Source organism: Dendrobates tinctorius, unplaced genomic scaffold (genome assembly GCF_039654945.1).
Source record: "Dendrobates tinctorius isolate UK_male_01 unplaced genomic scaffold, ASM3965494v1 ptg000147l, whole genome shotgun sequence".
Lineage (NCBI taxonomy): Eukaryota > Metazoa > Chordata > Amphibia > Anura > Dendrobatidae > Dendrobates > Dendrobates tinctorius.
Window position 1 is genome coordinate 15,995,473 of NW_027361814.1, and position 22,806 is coordinate 16,018,278.

General features: G+C 45.7%; 1 protein-coding gene and 1 long non-coding RNA gene across 2 annotated transcripts in view; both read left to right on the forward strand.

Annotated features, from left to right (window-relative positions):
• The window catches only part of LOC141049750 (alpha-2-macroglobulin-like protein 1), a 160,939-nt gene that overhangs the window by 100,437 nt on the left and 37,696 nt on the right, over positions 1 to 22,806 (forward strand). Inside the window, 3 exon segments of the mRNA XM_073546477.1 lie at positions 4,857 to 4,931; positions 12,338 to 12,500; positions 16,856 to 17,037. Coding sequence (XP_073402578.1) covers positions 4,857 to 4,931; positions 12,338 to 12,500; positions 16,856 to 17,037 — 420 coding nt within the window.
• Positions 12,599 to 16,847, forward strand: LOC141049751 (uncharacterized). Its single transcript, XR_012220432.1, has 4 exons — positions 12,599 to 13,026; positions 13,111 to 13,296; positions 13,388 to 13,458; positions 13,613 to 16,847. It is a non-coding gene; the product is annotated as an uncharacterized lncRNA (long non-coding RNA).

Genomic DNA, 22,806 nt, shown 5'->3' on the forward strand with positions numbered 1-22,806 from the left:
AACATACAAACTCCTTGCAGATATTGTCCTTGGTGGGATTTGAACCCAGGACCCCAGCGCTGCAATGCTAACCACTGAGCCACCATGCCGCCCAAGTGTTTAACACTGCAGCCTAGCAGCGCTGGGGTCCTGGGTTCAAATCCCACCAAGGACAACATCTGGTCTAACAATATTAATATTAGAAAATACCTCCAAGTTTAAAATGTAGCATATTTCTTCCGATTTGCTATGTTTCTTACCCCATACACAGGACATTGCAGTAGCTTAGTTTTCCACACACACAATGTCAATTGGTCCAAGGGCTAATGAGAGGCATATGGAAATTGAATGAGTAAGACCGTCAGCGGCTGTCAGAGGCGTATCTAGGCTTTCTGGCACCCGGGGCAAGAATTTGGTTCAGCGCCCCCCCCAATCCAAGTACATATGCGACTTGCACACTTAGCCATGTACCCACGAGCTGCTCTCCCTAATGCTCTCAATGTTCAGTAAAAAACTGAGAGAAGCAGGAAGAGAAGCTCGTTGTCACATGACCAAGTATGAAAATCGCATATGACTGAAGTGTCCATGTGATGACCACTGGAACCTGCAGAGCTGAGTCCGGACATTGCAGCTTCTGAATTCTCACAACTAATGCACTGCACACTTTTAGGATTCTCCCTTGCCGATGTACAATCATGTCAGCACAAGTACGTGATTTATATACTTCTGGCCACATTCCGACTAGACGTGCCCGGCCTCACTCTGTTCATTATCATTGAGTGAGGCCACACATGTCTAGTCAGCATGTGACCGCATGTATGTAAATTACCGGCACAAGAGAATCCTGACAGCATTCAGTGAGCACTGTGAGAATTCAGAAGTCTGCAGTCACATAGAATGACTGCAGACTCAGCACAAACCTGGACAACCCCTTTAATGTTCCTAATATAAATAAAACCATGAGAATAAGTCAGTGTCACAAATAACATTTACATCCAGGTACCTTATAGATGACGTCGTCTCTGCAGTCGGTCTCCTTTTCTTCTTCTTCTTGTCCAGACCCCATGATGAGTTTTCTCATCCACATCTCGTCTCTGCAGACTTCCATCTTCTCCGGTCTTCTGCAGCAAATCTCCAGACGATGCCCTTAAAGATAGAAGTGTCATTATAATGCTCCTAAATAAAAATATCTGCAATATACTGACGCCTCACACTATTCCCCTCCATCCTCATACTGTCTCCTCTATTATCCCACCTGTTCACCATACTGTCTCCTCATATATTAACCCCCTCACTCTCTATACTGTCTGCTCACACATACCCCCGACTCCCCATACTGTCTCTGCACACATCTCATCACCCTCACTCCCCATACTGTGTCCACTTACATTAACCCGTTCGCTCCCCATACTGTCTGCACCCATCCCCCATACTGTTTTCTCATACATACTCTTCATTTTGTGTCCTCAAATCTCCCCACACATTAAATCACCCCCATCGCCACTCCAAATCCCCCCACACATTAACCCAATCCCCACTCATTAACCCCCATCACCACTCCAAATCCCCCCACACATTAACCCCCATCCCCACTCATTAACCCCCACCACCACTCCAAATCCCCCCACACATTAACCCAATCCCCACTCATTAACCCCCATCACCACTCCAAATCCCCCCACACATTAACCCCCATCCCCACTCATTAACCCCCATCACCACTCCAAATCCCCCACACATTAACCCAATCCCCACTCATTAACCCCCATCACCACTCCAAATCCCCCCACACATTAACCCCATCCCCACTCATTAACCCCATCACCACTCATTAACCCCCATCCCCACTCATTGATGCCCCCACACATTAACCCCCATCCATTAACCCCCCACACATTAACCCTTATTCCCACTCATTAACTCCCACACACATTAACCCCCATCCCCACTCATTAACGCCCCCACACATTAACCCCCATCCCCTCTACAAATCCCCCCCATCTCCACTCATTAACTCCCCCTCATCTCCCATCTTCGGTGGTTCTTCAGCTCCACAGTGGAGCACACTTACCACCAGGATTCTCTCTGGGCGCCGGGGAGTGACGTCAGCAGCATGATCACATGACCTGATCACGCTGCTGACGTCGCTCTGACCCGGCGGTCAGAGCTTCAATTGTACTGGCGTCTGTATAGACACCAGTACAAATGCTCCCTGGGAGCTGACGCGGCCTCCTTCTCTCCGCCGGCTGTCACAGAGAACCGCCAACTCCCAGGCCAGGGGGGCGGCAGAACGTAGCCGCCAGGGAGGACACTGCGGACCGCTGCATTAGGCGGCCCGACTGCGCCCCCCTGCTGGCTGCGCCCGGGGCAAATGCCCCGGCTGCCCCCCCCCCTAGATACGCCACTGGCGGCTGTCCTCTAAAGCGTTCAGCATAATAAAGTGAGTTTTGTCATCTCATTGACTGCCAATTCAGTCTGCAGCATCTGATGACATGCTCTTCTTGACTGCTGCACTCTGCATAGGTAGCAAATGAGATGCCAGAAGCAGAGCAGCTAATGAATAAAGACAGTATTGAATCAAGTGCACCATAAATGACTCAGTACGATCTTTATTCATTAATAGCTGTTTTTATGGTTTACGCCCCACATGTTTTCTAACTCTAGCTAGGGTTAGAACTAGGACTAAGGTGAGGAGGGCTAAGGTGAAATAGGTCTTATGATATTGGTAAGGCTAGTGTTAAGTTATAGGATATGGTTAGTGATAGGTTTAGAGATAAGGCTAGGGAAATGAAAAAATTACATAAAAAATGTATTAAAAAAGTAAAAAAATAGAAACTAACTTTATTTTTAAATTTTATGCCGAATTTCAAGCCAAAAATAAAGTAGAGGCTCCATAAGGCAAACTGGAATAGCTCAGAAAGTTTTAAGAAATGCAACACATGCTAAAATAGCGACACGAGTGACAGAAGAGACTCAGGGAGTGCCGAAGGTCCACAGATTAATGGCGGCAATATTCTTGCCTTGCCCCAGGTTCTGCCCACACATGTGTGGGAGAGAGGGTCCCTGCCGAGTGTCTGGGTCGGAACCAAGGGGACCGTCACCTAGGTTCCGGGGGGAAACTGTTTCCGGGGGACAGAGTTCAGGGACGGACTGTAAGACTGACAGATGGGCTGGGGGAGGAGACGATATAAAAGGGGCGGGGAATGAGAGTCAGAGAGAGTCAGCAGAACGGGACAGAAGGAGCAGGAGACCGTGGGAGCAACTGAGAGCCAGAGCGACTCACCTGAGCCAGGAAGGAGGCCAGAGACAGGAGAGACACTCCCCCTGGACATCAGTGGGACGGCGCCGAGACAACCGTCCAAGAACCGCTGCCCCGCATCAACCAGCGGCCGCTGCCGCCTTACTCCAGCCCACGGTTGCAGCCTGCCCGCGGTCACCAGCAGCCGCTGCCGCCTACCTCCAGCCCGCGGCTGCGGCCTGCCTGCAGTCACTCGCGGCCATTGCCGCCTCGCTCCTGCCCGCAGCTGCGGCCTGCCCGCGGGGCCCAGTGGCCGTTGCCGCCTCACGTCAGCCCGCGGCTGGGGCCTGTCCCCCGCCGCCCGCAGCCGCCCCGCTTCTATCCGTGGCCGCGGCTAGTTCAGTGCCGTCGGCGGCCTGTCGTGCCCCTGCCTCACCGCAGCGTCGGAACGCTTGAAGTCTGCGACAGATCTTCAGCGGCTGGGCACAGCGGCTGCTACGCCGAAGAACCAACATCCGGGACGCCGGGGGACGTCGAATCGGTTAAGTGACACTATATAGTTAAGGACCCGTAGTCGGCCATACTGCGGCCCTATAGTGACCGGCTTTGCCGGACGTAGCCGTGTTCTTATGTTTCCGTGTTTGCTTGTATTGAGTCCCTGCGAGGGCAATTCCTATTATCTTGTTCGGTTGCTTAGACTATCCCTGTGGATAGTTACCTATAAACCTATAAAAGTTGTTACCAAAAGCACAAGACCGTCTCACGTCTCGTCACTGCATCCTGCGTACCTGCTAGTACCACACATGCTATGCCACTGATGAATACCACAGATTTAAATGCACTCAATACATACGAGTATGTACAGTACTCTGCCTATACTCGTACATAATCACAAGTTATTGCGGCCCACCAAATTTCGTAATTGATTTAATTGAAGAAAACTATCTTAGACTGAGCTTCACTTTTATAAGACGGCGCTCCAAAGACCCTGCACAGTGATAGGGTTAATGCAGTTGTGGCTGTCTGCAGTCACCACTTGCAGGCACCAATCACTGCACTGTATATACAGTAAGATCAGAAGTTCCCCCTAGTGGAGGACGCAGGTAGTAAGAATTGTATTATTGCAACAGCTTAAAATTTATGCAGGATAATTTTACAGATTATTTATATGCTAAAAAAAAATCCAAATATAAACCTTTGAGGTTATAAGAAAAAATATGACTTTTTTCTTTCCCTAAGGTCTATAATAGTTCATGAAGTTAATGTACAATATTACATTACTTTTTCTTTACATTTTTAATTACACACTATAGACTTTAGTTAAAAAATATCCAGCTGCTTGGACATAAATCAAACATTACCATATGTCTGCACCTTTTTTTTTTTTGCAAAAGCATATCTTTCCTAAAGCAGGACATCCGTTAATCTACATGAATGACGAAGTCCTTTAGAGCCACTAATTGCAGCAATATAGCTTATAGTCCTCCATTATAAAGTGACACTCTACCGGAGCTTGCTATTAGTACAGTATGGCCATAAGCACATATTAAAACGTCACTATATCCAGAAAAACTCTAACTGTTTGAACATGGTTGATGATTTTAATTTTGACATTTGAAGTCATTGCTTTTTATTATAGAGAGAATCTGATGACAATGTGACACTTACAGCATACATAGCAATAGCTCTGCTGGAACATGGCCAAGTGTATAATGTAAGTCACTGTTTCCTTATGGACTTTTTACTGGGATTCATTACTGTGCCCTGAATAATAAGTAATGGGCTTTAATTTATACACCGCTCAAAAAAATAAAGGGAACACTTAAACAACAGATTATAACTCCAAGTAAATCAAACTTCTGTGAAATCAAACTGTCCAATTAGGAAGCAACACTGATTGACAATCAATTTCAAATGCTGTTGTACAAATGGAATAGAAAACAGATGGAAATTATTGGCAATTATCAAGACACCCTCAATAAAGGAGTGGTTCTGCAGGTGGGGACCACAAACCACATCTCTGTACCAATGCATTCTGGCTGATGTTTTGGGTACTTTTGAATGTTGGTTGTGCTTTCACACTCATGGTAGCATGAGACTGATTCTACTGTACAACCCACACAAGTGGCTCAGGTATTGCAACTCATCCAGGATGGCACATCAATGCGAGCTGTGGCAAGAAGGTTTGCTGTGTCTGTCAGTGTAGTGTCCAGAGGTTGGAGGCACTACCAGGAGACAGGCCAGTACATGATGAGACGTGGAGGGGGCCATAGGAGGGCAACAACCCAGCTGCAGGACCGCTACCTCTGCCTTTGTGCAAGGAGGAACAGGAGGAGCACTGCCAGAGCCCTGATAGGGAAAAAAGCCCTGAAGACGCTAGGCTTCAAAAAGACTATATCAGTACTCAGGTATTTTCTGAAGACAGAGCAAAAAGGAATTCAGCTTACCCAGCAGGGAAAGGCAGAAATCCAGAAAAACAAGGCAAAACAAAACCAAAACACAAATGCAAAAAGCAGAGCAGAAAACTTAGCTTTTGAGGAGCAGGAATCAGACTGGTCTCCAAGAATCCCTCAGAGAAATCACCCACAAGGCAGAAGGGCGTCGGCTGCCTTATATCCAGTCAGCAATTCCAGTCACCCAGTCATCATCATTCTGCTCAGGTGCTTTGTAATCAGCCTCACTACCTTCCTTCACCAGAAGAGGGAGTTCATCAGACCTCAATGGTGAAGGGGAAAATGAACTCACAACAGTACCTCCCCCTTGAGGAGGGGTCACCGAACCCTCATCCACGCCACCAGGGCGATCAGGGTGAGCCCGATGAAAGGCACGCACCAATCTTTTGGCATGAATATCAGGGGCAGAGACCCAGGAATTATCCTCCTGACCATAACCCTTCCACTTAACCAAATACTGGAGTCTCCGTCTAGCCAGACGGGAATCCAGTATCTTCTCTACCTCATATTCCATGTTACCTTCAACTAATACAGGGTCCGGAGGTGCCACCCCAGGAACTACTGGTTCAACCAACCTCTTCAACAAGGACTTATGAAACACATTATGGATTTTAAATGTGACAGGAAGAGCCAAATGAAAAGAGACCTGATTAATAATCTCCAAAATCTAGACACAAACTGAACTCCTCTGTCAGATACAATGTTCTCAGGAATCCTGTGCAAGCGAACCACCTGTTGCAAAAACAGGGGCACCAACTCAGAGGAAGATGGCAACTTAGGGAGTGGTACAAGATGAACCATCTTAGAGAACCTATCACAAATCACCCAAATAACAGTCATTCTCTGAGAGACAGGCATATCAGAGATGAAATCCATTGAAATATGGGTCCATGGCCTCCTGGGGACCGGCAAAGGCATCAACAACCCACTAGAGCGAGAACAAGGTTTAGACCGGGAGCAAGTCCCACAGGACTGCACAAAATTCCTGACATCACGAGACAAGGCGGGCCACCAAAAAGACCGACTCACCAGATCTTTAGTACCAAAAATACCTGGATGACCAGCCAATGCAGAGCAATGAACTTCAGACATCACTCTCTTCTTCCACTGGTCAGGAACATACAACATTCCACTGGGACAATGCTCAGGTTTGTCCTCCTGGAACTCTTCCAGAGCACGTCTCAAATCGGGCGAGATGGCAGAAAGAACTACCCCTTCGCCTAAGATGGTAGCAGGCTTGGTCACCACAGGAGAATCAGCAAAGAAGCTCCGAGAGACCCTAGGCTTCAAAAAGACTATATCAGTACTCAGGTATTTTCTGAAGACAGAGAAAAAAGGAATTCAGCTTACCCAGCAGGGAAAGACAGAAATCCAGAAAAACAAGGCAAAACAAAACCAAAACACAAATGCAAAAAGCAGAGCAGAAAACTTAGCTTTTGAGGAGCAGGAATCAGACTGGTCTCCAAGAATCCCTCAGAGAAATCACCCGCAAGGCAGAAGGGCGTCGGCTGCCTTATATCCAGTCAGCAATTCCAGTCACCCAGTCATCATCATTCTGCTCAGGTGCTTTGTAATCAGCCTCACTACCTTCCTTCACCAGAAGAGGGAGTTCATCAGACCTCAATGGTGAAGGGGAAAATGAACTCACAACAGTACCACACGTTTTCTGTGGGTGGGCGGGTGATTCCGTTATGAATGAGTCACCATAGGAGGCAAAAACAGAAATACTAGCTAAGTCCAGAAAACCAGAGAAGTTGGCAGCTATCGGATTGCAGACCCCTGAACCTAACAACAACAACTAGCAGTAGCCGTGGGGGTTCCTACGGTGCCCTAGACCCCTCGATCACAGCCGGAGAACTACATAGCCCAAAGACAGAAAGGGAAATCTAAACTGCCTCAGAGCAGACCCCAAAGCAATAGGCAGCCCCCAACATATAATGACGGTGAAGCAAGATGAAAAAACACTCACACAGATAGAAAGATAGGCTGAGCAAATGATGGGGCCCAAGCTAACTAAATAGGACAGGATAGAAAAGCTGCTGTCTGCAATCCGCCAAAACCCTCTCAAAACAAGAGCCAACAGACTGATAGGGAAAAAAGCCCTGAAGACGCTAGGCTTCAAAAAGACTATATCAGTACTCAGGTATTTTCTGAAGACAGAGCAAAAAGGAATTCAGCTTACCCAGCAGGGAAAGGCAGAAATCCAGAAAAACAAGGCAAAACAAAACCAAAACACAAATGCAAAAAGCAGAGCAGAAAACTTAGCTTTTGAGGAGCAGGAATCAGACTGGTCTCCAAGAATTCCTCAGAGAAATCACCCGCAAGGCAGAAGGGCGTCGGCTGCCTTATATCCAGTCAGCAATTCCAGTCACCCAGTCATCATCATTCTGCTCAGGTGCTTTGTAATCAGCCTCACTACCTTCCTTCACCAGAAGAGGGAGTTCATCAGACCTCAATGGTAAAGGGGAAAATGAACTCACAACAGTTCACACTGAGCACATGTGACAGACGTGACAGAGTCTGGAGACGCCGTGGAGAGCGATCTGCTGCCTGCAACATCCTTCAGCATGACCGGTTTGGCAGTGGGCCTGTAATGGTGTGGGGTGGCATTTCTGTTATGAGCTCATTTTCTCCTTCACCTTTGATGTCCGATGAACTTCCACTGCTGGTGAAAGGAGGTAGTGAAATTGATTTGGATGGGAAAAACCTGTCATCTGAACAGGTGGAGTGTGATTGGACATCCGGAATCTCTGAGTGGATATAAGGCCGCCGATGCCCTGCTGGGTTGCTGGTGATCCTCTCTGCTCTGAGCTCTGGCCTCCAGTTTAGTCCTGTCTACTAAAGCTAAGTTTTTGCTCTGCTATTGCTCCATGAGATTTTGTCTGGTTTACTTAGTGTTTGTGTTCAGCCAGCCCTGGTTGGGAATTGGCTGAACTCCATTTTTGTCTCTGATCAGTTGATCTCTTTGCTCTGTTTTCAGAGTATACCTGAGTGCTGATATAGTGATTTTGAAGTCTAGTGACTTCAGGGCCTTTTCTATCAGACATGTTGGACATTATTTTTGGCAGGGTTTTTGCGTGATTGCAGACAGTTGCTTTTCTTTCCTGTCCTATCTAGTTAGTGAGGGCCCCATCGTTTGCTCAGCCTGTCTTTCTGTCTTTGTTTTCATCTATTTTCACTGTCAATACATGTTGGGGGCTGTCTATTGCTTTGGGGTCTGCTCTGGGGCAGTTTAGATTTCCCCTTTCTTTCATTAGGTTTATTTAGTTCTCCGGCTGTGAACGAGGTGTCTAGGACCACCATAGGAACACTCCACAGCTACTGTTAGTTGTGAATAGGATCAGGGGTCTGCAATCCGCTAGCTACCAACCTCTCCGGTTTTCTGGACTTAGCTTGATTTTTGTTTTTTCCTCCTCCGGTGACTCATTCATAACACATTTCTTTGGAAGGCCGCAAAGCCTTCCATGTGCTCGCCAAAGGTAGCCTGACTGCCATTAGGTACCGATATGAGATCCTCAGACCGCTTGTGAGACCATATGCTGGTGCGATTGGCCCTGGGTTCCTCCTAATGCAGGACAATGCCAGATCTCATGTGGCTGGAGTGTGTCAGCAGTTCCTGCAAGATGAAGGCATTGAAGCTATGGACTGGCTCACCCATTCCCCAGACCTGAATCCGACTGAGCACATCTCGGATATCATGTCTCGCTCCGTCCACCAACGTCACGTTGCACCACAGACTGTCCAGGAGTTCGAGGATGTTTTAGTCCAGGGCTGGGATGAGATCCCTCAGGAGACCATCCTCCGCCTCAACAGGAGCATGCCCAGGCATTGTACAGTAGGGAGGTCATACAGGCACGTGGAGGCCACACACAACACTGAGCATCTTTTCCTTGTCATGAGGCATTTCCACTGAAGTTGGATCAGCTTGTAATTTGATTTTCCACTTTGATTTTGAGTATCATTCCAAATCCAGACCTCCATGGGATATTCATTTTGATTTACATTGATAATTGTTATGTTTTATTGTTCTGAACACATTCCACTATGCAATGAATTAAAATTTGCAACTGGAATATTTCATTCAGAGATATCTAGGATGTGGTATTTTAATGTTCCCTTTATTTTTTTGAGCAGTGTATATTAACTTTACATAGTTTGTTTTCATTTGTTCACTGTTTTTCACTTTATTTCACCTTAATTAACTTTTTCCATCAAATAATTAAATGAAGTTTGTTCCAGGGACTTGCTTAGCAGCTTGTTGTAGTTTTCATACCATCAATGTTTTATCAGTAGGAGATTTTCAGAGTAGTCAGACCAGGTGCCGGGTGCCAATCATTTTAGCTAATCTGTGTAACCCAGCCCCCCCAACCACTGATTGGCTTATTGCTAACTGTGTAAACTGGAATCTGCCAATCAAGGGTGTGGGTAAGATTAAACTCGGCTCAGCATTCCATGCGCCATAATATCTACAGTAGGGAAAACATAGATTCTATCAAAACTGTATCAAACAGTCCAGTAACTGACATATCACTGGTATCGGGGTCTCAGTCCCTACATCATACTGCTCTCAGAATCCCTTTAAAAGATCAAATGGGAAAGCAAAAATCAATTTCCTGGGCCCCGCTCCTGGCACCATCATTTAAGGGCTGATTTTAGCAGTAGCAGGCAAAATGCAGTGTTTGTCTGTATATACAATATACAGTCATATGTTAAAGTTTGGGCACCCCTATTAATGTTAACCTTTTTTCTTTATAGCAATTTTGGTTTTTGCAACAGCTATTTCAGTTTCATATATCTAATAACTGATGGACTCAGTTATATTTCTGGATTCAAATGAGGTTTATTGTACTAAGAAAATGTGCAATCTGCATTTTAGCAAAATTTGACAGGTGCAAAAGTATGGGCACCTCAACATAAAAGTGACATTAATATTTCGTAGATCCTCCTTTTGCAAAAATAACAGCCTCTAGTTGCTTCCTGTAGCTATTAATGAGTTCCTGGATCCTGGATGAAGGTATTTGTGACCATTCCTGTTTACAAAACAATTCCAGTTCAGTTAAGTTTGATGGTCGCCGAGCATGGACAGCCCACTTCAAATCATCCCACAGATGTTCAATGATATTCAGGTCTGGGGACTGGGATGGCCATTCCAGAACATTGTAATTGTTCCTCTGCATGAATGCCTGAGTAGATTTGGACCGGTGTTTTGGATCATTGTCTTGCTGAAATATCCATCCCCTGCGTAACTTCAACTTTGTCACTGATTCTTGCTCATTATTGTCAAGAATCTGCTGATACTGAGTTGAATCCATGCGACCCTCAACTTTAACAAGGTTCCCAGTGCCGGAATTGGCCACACAGCCCCAAAGCATGATGGAACCTCCACCAAATTTTATTGTGGGTAGCAAGTGTTTTTCTTGGAATGCTGTGCTTTTTAGCCTCCATGCATAACGCCTTTTTGTATGACCAAACAACTCAATCTTTGTTTCATCAGTCCACAGGACCTTCTTCCAAAATGTAACTGGCTTGTCCAAATGTGCTTTTGCATACCTCAGGCGACTCTGTTTGTGGCGTGCTTGCAGAAACGGCTTCTTTCGCATCACTCTCCCATACAGCTTCTCCTTGTGCAAAGTGCGCTGTATTGTTGACCAATGCACAGTGACACCATCTGCAGCAAGATGACGCTGCAGGTCTTTGGAGGTGGTCTGTGGATTGTCCTTGACTGTTCTCACCATTCTTCTCTGCCTTTCTGATATTTTTCTTGGCCTGCCACTTCTGGGCTTAACAAGAACTGTACCTGTGTTCTTCCATTTCCTTACTATGTTCCTCACAGTGGAAACTGACAGGTTAAATCTCTGAGACAACTTTTTGTATCCTTCCCCTGAAAAGCTATGTTGAATAATCTTTGTTTTCAGATCATTTGAGAGTTGTTTTGAGGAGCCCATGATGCCACTCTTCATAGGAGAATCAAATAGGAGAACTACTTGCAAGTGGCCACCTTAAATACCTTTTCTCATGATTTGATACACCTGGCTATGAAGTTCAAAACTCAATGAGGTTACAAAACCAATTTAGTGCTTCAGGAAGTCAGTAAAAAGTAGCTAGGAGTGTTCAACTCTAGAAAATGATAAGGGTGCCTATACTTTTGCACCGGTCAAATTTTGTTAAAATGCAGATTGCACATTTTCTGTTAGTACAATAAACCTCATTTGAATCCAGAAATATAACTGAGTCCATCAGTTATTAGATACATGAAACTGAAATAGCTGTTGCAAAAACCAAAATTGTTATAAAGAAAAAAGGTTAACTTTAATAGGGGTGCCCAAACTTTAACATATGACTGTATATATATATATATATATATATATATATATATATAGATAGAGAGAGAGCATGTACAGTATATTTATATATATATACATACACATGGGCATACATATATATACTGTGTGTGTGTGTGTATATATATACACACACACACACACACACACACACACAGCAGCCACCTATATTACATGGAGAGTACCTTCATCAGGGTTCTGCTTAGTGACCAATAATCTTATTTTTAGGCCTTTAGGGTTGTCTGGCTTATTTTTTTGGTAATCTTGTTCTGACCTGGGAACACTTATAGGTGATACTTTGCCCTAATTACATATCACACTTACAGGGTTCAGTTGTTGAGAACGCTCTAAAGTGCCTGAAGAGCGCAGTCGATGATGTGAGGACGACCTACGCTCAGGCTCTTCTCGCCTATGCATTTACATTGTCAAGAGACAGCGACTTAAGAAACAAAATGTTGGAAATCCTGGATAAAGCTGCCATAAGGAAAGGTAGACATGTGTTCATCCTTAAAAGGGTTTTCTGGTTTCAGCAAACTATTGTCCCCAAGCTCAGTTCTGTGTAAAAAAAAAAAAAAAGTACATTACAAGTAAATAAGTTTTTAACATGAGCGCTGTCGCATACAGTCTCTAGCATAGATGACTGAAGGTGTAAGTTTTTGTTTTTTTTTGTAACATCTGGTGCCATACATCTCCAGCTTCATAAGGCCGTGTAGACATGTCTATTGCCATCTTCATTTTAGGATGGGAAAAATGGAAATAAAATAATCCAGTTCAGGGTCTATTTATTTAAATGGAGACAGAAACGTCCTAAAATATCTTTTCTTAGGCTGGTTTCACATTAGCGTATCTGTGCGCAGCGTATGATCTGCATAGATCCGCATATGTCACTATACATGTGGTAAATTATGTATTTTCTTTACAGGTACCTTCCAGTGCGGAAAAGCAGGAGCAGTCGAGTGGAAATTAATCTTCCCAGGGTCGTCGGCCTCAAGTTTCTGAGGAGGAAAGATGGGGTGTAAGTAGTCTTTTCTTTATCAGAGTTGTAATTTAATTTGTTTTCAGATTTACTTACAATTTTTTCTTTGTACTTCATCTATAGGTTCCACAACGTGAGGAAGGCAAACCAGACATTGACAACGACCAACTAATTCAATCTGTGCAAGAGCGAGCAGCGTTGTGGGACCCCGTGATCGTAATCATTCTGACAGCATGGATTCGACCACTCTGGGAAGAAGTGGCAGGATCGCTGCTGGCTGATTGGGACCACATGCCAGAAAGGAAATTCGTAAGAATTGCAATGTGGTCTGACGCGGCAGTGAACCTGTTAATGTAGGTGCATTGTTTTACATCTTTTTCATATTTTTCCCCCTTCACAGTGAAGATAATAAAAGTCAATTGGAGTTCGATGAAGGACCACTTCAATAAGAACATGAGAGAGGAGAGTTAGGTTCGAAGTCGTTCTGCTCCAACAATCCAAAAATATAAGTACCATCGTCAGCTTTTGTTTCTGAGGCCTGCGGTTGCTCAGCGAACATGAGTATCTTTTCTGTTGTCTTACTAATATTTAAACTTTTTATGTTTTTCATTTATTTTCCACACAGAACCTGGAGCAGCACCACACAACCTTGATTGTCCTCTGTTGAAGTGGCCCCTCAACGACCAGCCAACGAACAGGTCACCAGCGATGGAGCAGCCAGGCAGGCTTCACAGGCTGGGGAACAGGCGGCCGGTCCATCTGGTTTTCCCCTCTCCCAACCCTCTGCCACTACTTTATTTGGGTCTGCTCGCCAGCGGCAGAGGGCCTGGGAGAGGCCAGTCATGCCCGAGTTTGTTCACTTAGGCTTGATCTTTCAAGATAGGATTAAGGTGGTTGTAGAAAGACTGGATAGTGGGTTCGAACACACTTTTCCAGGAAGGTCAACAAGCTCCAGCACAGCATCAGTGGCAGAATCCGCCAGGACTTGGATACCAGTCTGCTCAACAAGTGACCAATCCACAACCACCACCATCGTTGGACATTAGGACTGTTCCTACAGTACCCAGCTGTACCATGCAGCCAAGCGCAACAGACCAGCCTTCAACGTACACCACGCAACCGAATTCAGCAGCCCAGCCTTCAACTTACACCACGCAGCTGAGTTCAGCACCCTAGGAAAAGGAAAAAGAAACACCAAGGAACCAGCAAAACAAAGGCTAGGAAAAGAAAAGTAGCGAAGAAACATTACCCACCCCCTCCAACCTCACCTCTGAATGTGTCTCCGCTTCCAAGTATCTCCCCACCTTCCCTTAGTTCTCTCCCATCTTGTATTCCACTCCTAATATGTCCTCTTCCCCCAATGTGTCCTCTGCCAATGTTTCTGACCCAATCCTCCAATTGACTGACACTTTCCCTGTAACAACTTCCCAAACCACTCCTAGCCTACCATCACAGCCTGACACCCCTCCAGGTCCACAATGTAACTCCCTCCCACAGACCCCGAAAGTAAATCCCATTATTTTTCTTTTTCTTATTTATGTGTTAAATTTCAAATTGTTTTTATTTTTGTTACTAAAAATTGTTTTGTTTCATAATCCCTGTCTCCCTTTGTTTTCTTTATCTCTTTATTTAAACATGTGTGTATTGTTGAGTGAAGTATTAACTGATGTTACAGTCAAGGTGTTTATTATTAAAGTTACAGCCAAGGTGTTAGTATTAAAGTCAGCTAACAGTACAGGTACATAACATTACAGGTACAGCTTACTTAGCAGCTTAAACCATTTCATCTTGCCATGTCACATGTCCAATATCCGAAACAAAGTAGGCAAAATATTTATTCCTCATTTGGGCAACTTGCACTGTAGTCCTCAAAGGGTGATCTTGGTAATCCTGCAATGTGGTAGTAACAGGTTCCTCAAGTTCTAAGTTGGGTCGCTCTTTTGCCAGGATGTAATTGTGCATAACAACACAAGCTTTCACAACTTCATCAATTGTCTCAATTTTAAGATTGATAGCTATATCCAAAATGCGCCATTTAGATACGAGCAATCCAAAGGCACACTCCACAGTTCTTCGTACCCTTGTCAGTTGGTAGTTGTAAATCCTTTTTGAATGATTCAAGTCCCGACTGGAGTACGGTTTTATGAGGTTGGCACACATTTGAAACGCCTTATCCCCGACCACAACAAATGGCATTGGTGGTCCTTAAGTGTTCAGAAGAGGTCGTGGCTGTGGAAAATTGAAATCATTACCATACAAATGGCCCATGACTGGGTCTTTGAAAGTCTGGGAGTCATTTCCTTGTCCAAAAGAGCTAACGTCCATGGTGACAAATTGACAGTCAGCATCTGCAATCGCCATGAGAACAACAGAAAAGTATTTTTTGTAATTGAAATACTCAGATCCACTTCCAGCTGGTTTCATAATCCGATTGTGTTTGCCGTCCACAGCCCCCAAAACAGTTTGGAGAATTGCAAATGTCCAGAAATTTTGCAGCATTTTCCATCCAGAGTTCAGTTGTGGGTTGGGGGAGGAATTCTGCATGCAGAACATCACATAAAGCACTGAAGGTGTCTCCAACAATCCCAGAAAGGGTGGACATTCCAATGCGGAATTGAAAATGTAGAGATGATAAGGTCTGTCCAGTAGCCAGGAATCTGTGCAACAGAAAATGTGAAAAAAAAACATTACATGGCTTTTAGAACAATAATACTAATGACATATGTTTCTCTTTGAACATTACATACCTCAGGGTCACCAACAGACGTTCCTTAGCAGGAATTGCTCGACGTAGTTGTGTGTCCTGCCTAGTGATGGATCCTCGGACACGTTGCAGGAAATCATTGAAGCTCTGTTCCGACATTTTGTGTACTCGAAAAACTTTTCCGGGTTTTCACGCAGCACGAGTGGTAGGCTCCCCGGCTCTCTCGGACTTCAACGATGGGGAATTGCCAATTGCAACGATGATGTCTTCTCCGTCTTTCTCTTCTTTCTTCACAAGCCATAGCAAAGCCAACAGCCAACTTCAAATGCAAATCAAGATTAATAAGGAAGCTCTCCAAGCCAAGATCCATCTTGCAGCTGGATACAGCAGCAAAAGATGAGGATTTAATCTGTGCAGTGTGTCTATAAAGAGAAATCCCATGAGACACGCCCATTGTGTGCTTCTGGTGTCAAGGAAATTCTCATGGAAATGCATTGTCCTACCGAACACATGCGCATAAACAACGCAAACGCATGCAAAAACACATACAAATGCATGCATATGCAGCTTTTTTTATGTCATGCATAAGATGATGCGGATAAAAAATGCTGTGTAAACATGCGTCTTTGCATGCGTTTAAGCATGCAGATAATACGCTACACACAGAAATGCTAATGTGAAACTAGCCTTAGGCTGCAATCTGTTTTTATTAGCTGGATCAAAAAACGTAGTCTGGAAAACTTTTTTGTCCGTCCAAATAAAAAATGAATAGCAACAGGATAAATTTAAAAAAAAATATTGAAAGCTATAGTATACTGATCGTAATGGGTGGTCATCATTTATGTCATCTGTTGATGGATCACTTTGTTAAGCACAGCGCATGTCCAGAACAAAAGATAGACACCTTTTTTTGCAAACTGAACAAAGACACATGAAGATCGAAAGTGTGTATTCCATTTAGCTCCATTTGTAACAGAGCCGAAGAACATGTGTAATCCAAGATAGATGGCTGAATAGATAGATAGATAGATAGATGGCTGAATAGATGATAGATAGATGGCTAGATAGATAGATGGCTAGATCGATGGATGAATAGACAGATTTATGTATAGATAGATCCGTACTTTGGTGTTCTTATCTCACATGTATTATTATTTTTGACAGATGGGACCAAGCATTGGGCAGCAGATGAATATGATAATGGAGATGTTGAGATCTCCTCCTATGTTCTCCTTGCATTACTCTCCTATCAAACAACTTCAGACAGAGATGTCGAGGAGGCTTCTCTTATAGTCAACTGGATTATCAAACGGCAGAGCCCACGTGGCGGCTTCCGATCCCCTCAGGTTGAACTATTATTTTATGAAGACAATAATAATAATTATCAGTGTTCTGCCTTCTTGCACGTATGACGCTTTGTGGATTCCAGCATATGGCTTAACCTTTCATCCACTCCCAGAAACAAGACTGCATGGGTGCTTAAGTCTATTATTTATTGGTATGATATGGACAACGATGGGACATAACAGATGGTATAGTAGAACACAGTTATGGATGATTCAGTAGATTGTTGTACAAAATGTGGACGATTCAGGTAAAAACTACAAAAGACAGATAATACAGCATGTCAGTACTGGTAGACAGTAAAGAATACACAAATACTGGCAGGTAATAGCAATGCAGGGTATTATCACAACAGTAACAATGATACAGGATGCTGTTATCAATGCATTATATAAGAGCTGGGCAATATAACATACACAGCATCAATGGAGAAAGATAACTAACACACTAATGGCTGCAGCTTGCACTCACTGAACGGAGGATGCATAACTATCATGCAGTGTACTAGCATTACAGGGGGTGAACATGCATTGCAAACATCATGCGGAATGCATTAAGGCCAGCTAAACAGAGATGCATAACTAATTATCCTTACCGGAATCCGCTTGTTATAGCAATGGTTTTGCAAAGAGCTGAGCTGGTGTGAGCTACTCCGGTGACGGCTGGAAAAATGGTTATATGTTGTTGACCAGGGCAGAAAGAAGGGGCGGCTCTGAACAATTAACCATTTGGGGAACAGAAAATTCCAAACACATGAATAAAAGAGAAGGGAAACTTATGACACCTAATGGCCATAGCTGTAACAGCACTTAAAAATATCTAGCTGCACAGAATGGGCAGAACACTCCCCGTTTGGCACCAATGGATGCCACTATTTGGCTCTTTTGGGGATAATAATAAAAGTTCAGTAACTGGCCTGAGGTACAGTCTGTTCTTCCCAAGTTTGCTCACTTTGACCTCTACCTTGCGCACTTTCCCGTCCTTGCTGGGAAGAGGCTTGGTGACTAGGCTGAGTGGCCACTCATTACAATGTGACTGAGTGTCTTTGACAAGTACCACATCGCCTGATTGGATGTTTGGGTGGTCTTTTTGCCACTCTGTCCTGGTTTGTAGAGTGGAGAGATAGTGCTTCTTCCATCTGTCCCAGAAGACATTGGACACGCTTTGTACTTGCCTCCATTGGCATCTGAAGAGATCTTTAACGTTGAATTCTCTGAGTGGAGCTCTCGGGACACAGGTTTTCTGCATGAGTTGCATTGCCAGAGTAAGGACTGTCGCATCTCCGTATTAGCTGGAGAATGCTGACAGTGGCCTGGCGTTCATGATAGCCGATAACTTCGCCAAGAACTTAGTTAAACTCTCAAGTGTGAGTCTGGTGTTCATTTGCAAGAAGATAGAGTCTAGCATTTTGTGTGTTATGCCTATCATTCTCTCCCAGGCACCTTCCATTTGTGAAGGATGTGGCGGATTGAAAGTCCAGGTGCATCCTTGCTCGCCTAGGTACCTTTCAATGTTAGCGATGTCCAAATTGGAAGGGATTTGGAGTTCTCTTGCCGCTCCAATGAAATTCGTACCTCTGTCGGAGCGAATATGCTTCACAGGGCCTCTGAATGCGGTGAAGCGTTGAAACACATTTATGAAACTTGAAGTGTCTATAGACTTGATTACTTTGATATGAACAGCTGTGATGGACAGACAAGTGAATAGAACTGCCCAACACTTTGCTTCAGTACTGACTTTTCTAGTGCGTCGAGTAGCTATGGACCAAGGACCGAATATGTCTAGTCCAACATTGGTGAAGGTGGGTTCGGTACTGAGTCTGTCAGAAGGAAGATTGGCCATCTTCGGATTTTGGAACAAGCCATGGAGTTTGCGACACGTAACACAGTTGAAGATGAGTTTGCTCACGCAGATTCCCTTCGGTGAACAAAAGGCCTTGGTGTCTCACTAAGTCATGATAATGCTGAATGAGCAAAGTTGTGACGTGATGACGCCCAGGGATTATTACCGGGTGTTTCTATGAAACTTCTACCTCGGCTTCTTGAAGACGGCCACCTACTCTCAGCAGCCCGTCTTGGTCAACAATTGGATCGAGCTTCTTTAGCACGCTGTCTCCAGGAATAGGTTGTCCATTGATGAGGTTGTCTTTGACTATTTGTGTATCTATGATGTCCAGGAACATCCTATCTTCCATGGACATTGCAACCTTGTCATCTTGTGGAAGACCGTACCTCCAATGTGGTCTTGTTCACCTTCACAGGCGTGGTCTTCATTGCTAGGTGCTGAGAGAGGGCAAGGTAGTGGAGTGCTGTTTGGCAATTCCTTTACCAGCAGACTATTGTGACATGGACAGAAGAGAGATGGACATCCACTTTCTACTGTGCTGTTAAGCATACTGTTGACTGAGGCCGGCTTGTGCGCTCCTCCTAGACAGACATCTCCTTTGATGACCCATCCAAGGTCGAGCCTCTGTGCATACAAGCATTCCCAGAGTCGTTTATACATTCTCTAGTCTTGTGGACTCATAGTATATCTCTTCCCAGGAGTAGAGCTATTGGGGTTTGTGACGAACAGCCCACCGCCGTTCGTCCACTTACGGGCGACACTAACGGGGGTCCCGCTGCCACCAAAACGCGACGGACAGCGGACCCTGTGTCACCACTATGTCACAATCCCACCGCTGCCACCAATATGTGACGAACAGCCCACCGCCGTTCATCCAAATACGGGCGACACTAACGGGGGTCCCGCTGCCACCAAAACGCGACGGACAGCGGACCCTGTGTCACCACTATGTCACAGTCCCACCACTGACACGGGTGTATCAGCGGACGGAGGGACGAGACACAATGCCGGCACACGGCTATCACAGGCGCAGTGGGTCTTATCTTAGTTATCCCACCACTGGCACCATGTGACAAAAATATCCAGCAAGCTAATCTCGCTCTACAATTTGCCGCAGGGGGAGTTTAATTTGGATGCCCCACCACTGCTATCAATCTTCAAAGTACTGCGGGGATTTATGTATATCCCACTTTCCAGTTCCACTTTGGAACTCGCAGCTCTCCGGCGCCCCCTTACCCTCAGGTCAGTCAGGGAACTGCACCTAGGATAATTGGTCGCCGGACAGGCTGCCTGTTGTGAACCGGCAATTAGGCTTCTGCAGTAAGGGAATTATGAATGCTGGTGCCGCAGACCCTTCTAGACTGCCAGCAAGCCGCAATAGCCGTACACAACGCACTGCCACCAGTCACGGTTACTTAATTCACAGTGTTAAATTAAGAGGGTCCGTGGCAAACCCCTTGAATTAGTAGCGATTATCTATCAAAGGCGTATAGTTCGAGTCTTAGAGCATAGAGACAGATCTAAATAATTATTTCATTTATTTTCCGAAAGAGGACAGTGATTACAGATAAAAGTTGCTATAAAATTGAGACATAAAATATGTACAGTACAGGTATAAAATAAAAGTGGAGAAAACAAAGAGAGTACACTCACAGTTCCATATTGTTCCTTAGGCAGACCATGCGGCTAAGGTGGGTGGAGGCGGAGCTGCACTTCTCCGCTCATCTGGGGATCTTTCTAGCACGACGACTTGAGCTGTTCTGCTCTGGTTTTGTCCAGGAAATGCTTTATAGACTTGCTATGTGACATCACGGAGAGATGCATGCTGGGTTAATCCCACCTCTCTCCTTTGGATGTAGAATTACACTAGAAAACTTATACTAATCATAACTCCGTGGGGGCAGCCCGCACAGACACATATAGGGCATCATTGGTTGTGATTTGTTGAGTACAATAATTCAAGACCAAATGTGCAGTAGTTCTGATACACCGTTTAGCTGGAACACATATCTCAGGTTCTGAAAGGATTACGCTTCGCCAGAACCACGGCAGCGACGCTGTGACCGCCCGGATTACAAAAATGTGATTTTCATATCTCTAGGGTATTTGGTTCTTATGGTATAGTCTCTCATAGTTTTATTCGTTTCAAACAAAGAAGTTTTTCCCGCTCTGAAGAGGAGAGAAGGAAACAAATGGTTGTAGCAGCAGGGGGGTCTCCTATTACTAGTGCGAACACAGGCTGTAGAGGAGGGGGGGTGGCACTGCTCTGTGTGTGTGTGAAGGGAGGAGGGATGAAGCTGCAGAGCTAGCAGCCTGGATTGTCATATCTGCCGGATCTTTCTGGAAAGTTACAACGGAAAACATCATATTTTGTGGACAAAACCCCATACCTCACAGACATTGTACATCACACCTCCCCCCTTAAGAGGGCGCTAAGGAGGCATTACCTCTCGGTAATCGGCCATGCGCACCTCAGCGGGTTCGCCCCGGCGGGACAACCCATCGGCATTGCCGTTTTCACTGCCCTTCCTGTGTTTTACAGTGAAGTCGTACTGTTGAAGGGCAAGGCTCCAGCGGAGCAACCTTCCATTGGTTCCGGACACTGTGTGCAACCAGCTCAGAGGGTTGTGGTCAGTTACCACCGTGAAGGCGCGCCCGTACAGGTAGGGCTGCAAACGTTGCAGTGCCCACACCATGGCCAGACACTCCTTCTCGATGGTCGAGTATGCCACTTCCCTCGGCAAAAGTTTCCGTCTCAGGTACAACACGGGGTGTTCTTGGTCCCCCGAGTCAACCTGGCTAAGCACAGCACCGAGGCCAAACTCGCTGGCGTCGGTCTGTACCAGAAACGGGCGACTGCTGTCGACTGCTCTCAACACTGGAGAGTTGCACAGGGCTGCTTTCAAAGCTTGGAAAGCTGCCTCACAGTCATCTGTCCAGTTGACTGTTTGGGGTAGCCTCTGCTTGGTGAGGTCAGTCAAGGGTTTGGCAAGGGCGCTATAGTCCTGTACGAACCGCCTATAGTACCCTGCAGTGCCCAAGAAGGACTTCACCTGTTTCTTGGTCCTGGGGGTGGGCCAGGACACGATTGCGTCCACTTTTTCTGGCTCCGGACTCATGGAACCCCCGCCTACCCGGTGCCCCAGGTAGTGGACCTTGCGCATGCCTTTCTGGCACTTCCCCGGCTTGATGGTCAGGCCTGCCTGGTGAAGACGCTTGAGCACCTCCTGGAGGTGCTGGAGGTGTTCCTCCCAGGTGGAACTGAAGACGGCAATATCGTCTAAGTACACCACTGCGTACTCCTCCAGTCCCCGAAGCAGGTGGTTGACCATCCGCTGGAAAGTGGCAGGGGCATTCTTCATGCCGAAGGGCATGACCGTGGACTCGTACAGTCCAAAGGGGGTGATAAAGGCAGATTTCTCCTGCGCCTCAGGGCTCAAGTGAATCTGCCAGTATCCCCGACTCAAATCCATGATGGATATGTAGTTGGCGTTTGTCAACCGCTCGAGCAGATCCTCGATGCGCGGCATTGGGTGGGCATCAGAGGTTGTGATGGCGTTGAGCCCCCTGTAGTCCACGCAGAACCGGGTGGTTCGATCCTTTTTAGGCACGAGGACTACAGGTGTAGCCCACGCGCTTTTTGACCGTCGAATCACCCCCAGCCTTAACATCTCATCGATCTCTTGGCGCATGACTTGTTGCACCATCTCAGAGATCCGATAGGGTGTTCGCCGTAATGGGGCGTGATTCCCGGTGTCCACCTCATGAACCGCTAACTCCGTCCTCCCCGGTTGGTTGGTGAACACGGGCCGGAAGAGTTTCAGGGTGGCCATCAACTGCAACCGCTGGGACACGGTGAGCGAACCACTTATCTCCATGTCCTCAATGGACCCATCGGCCTTGGCCTGGGCCAGCATGTCCAGGAG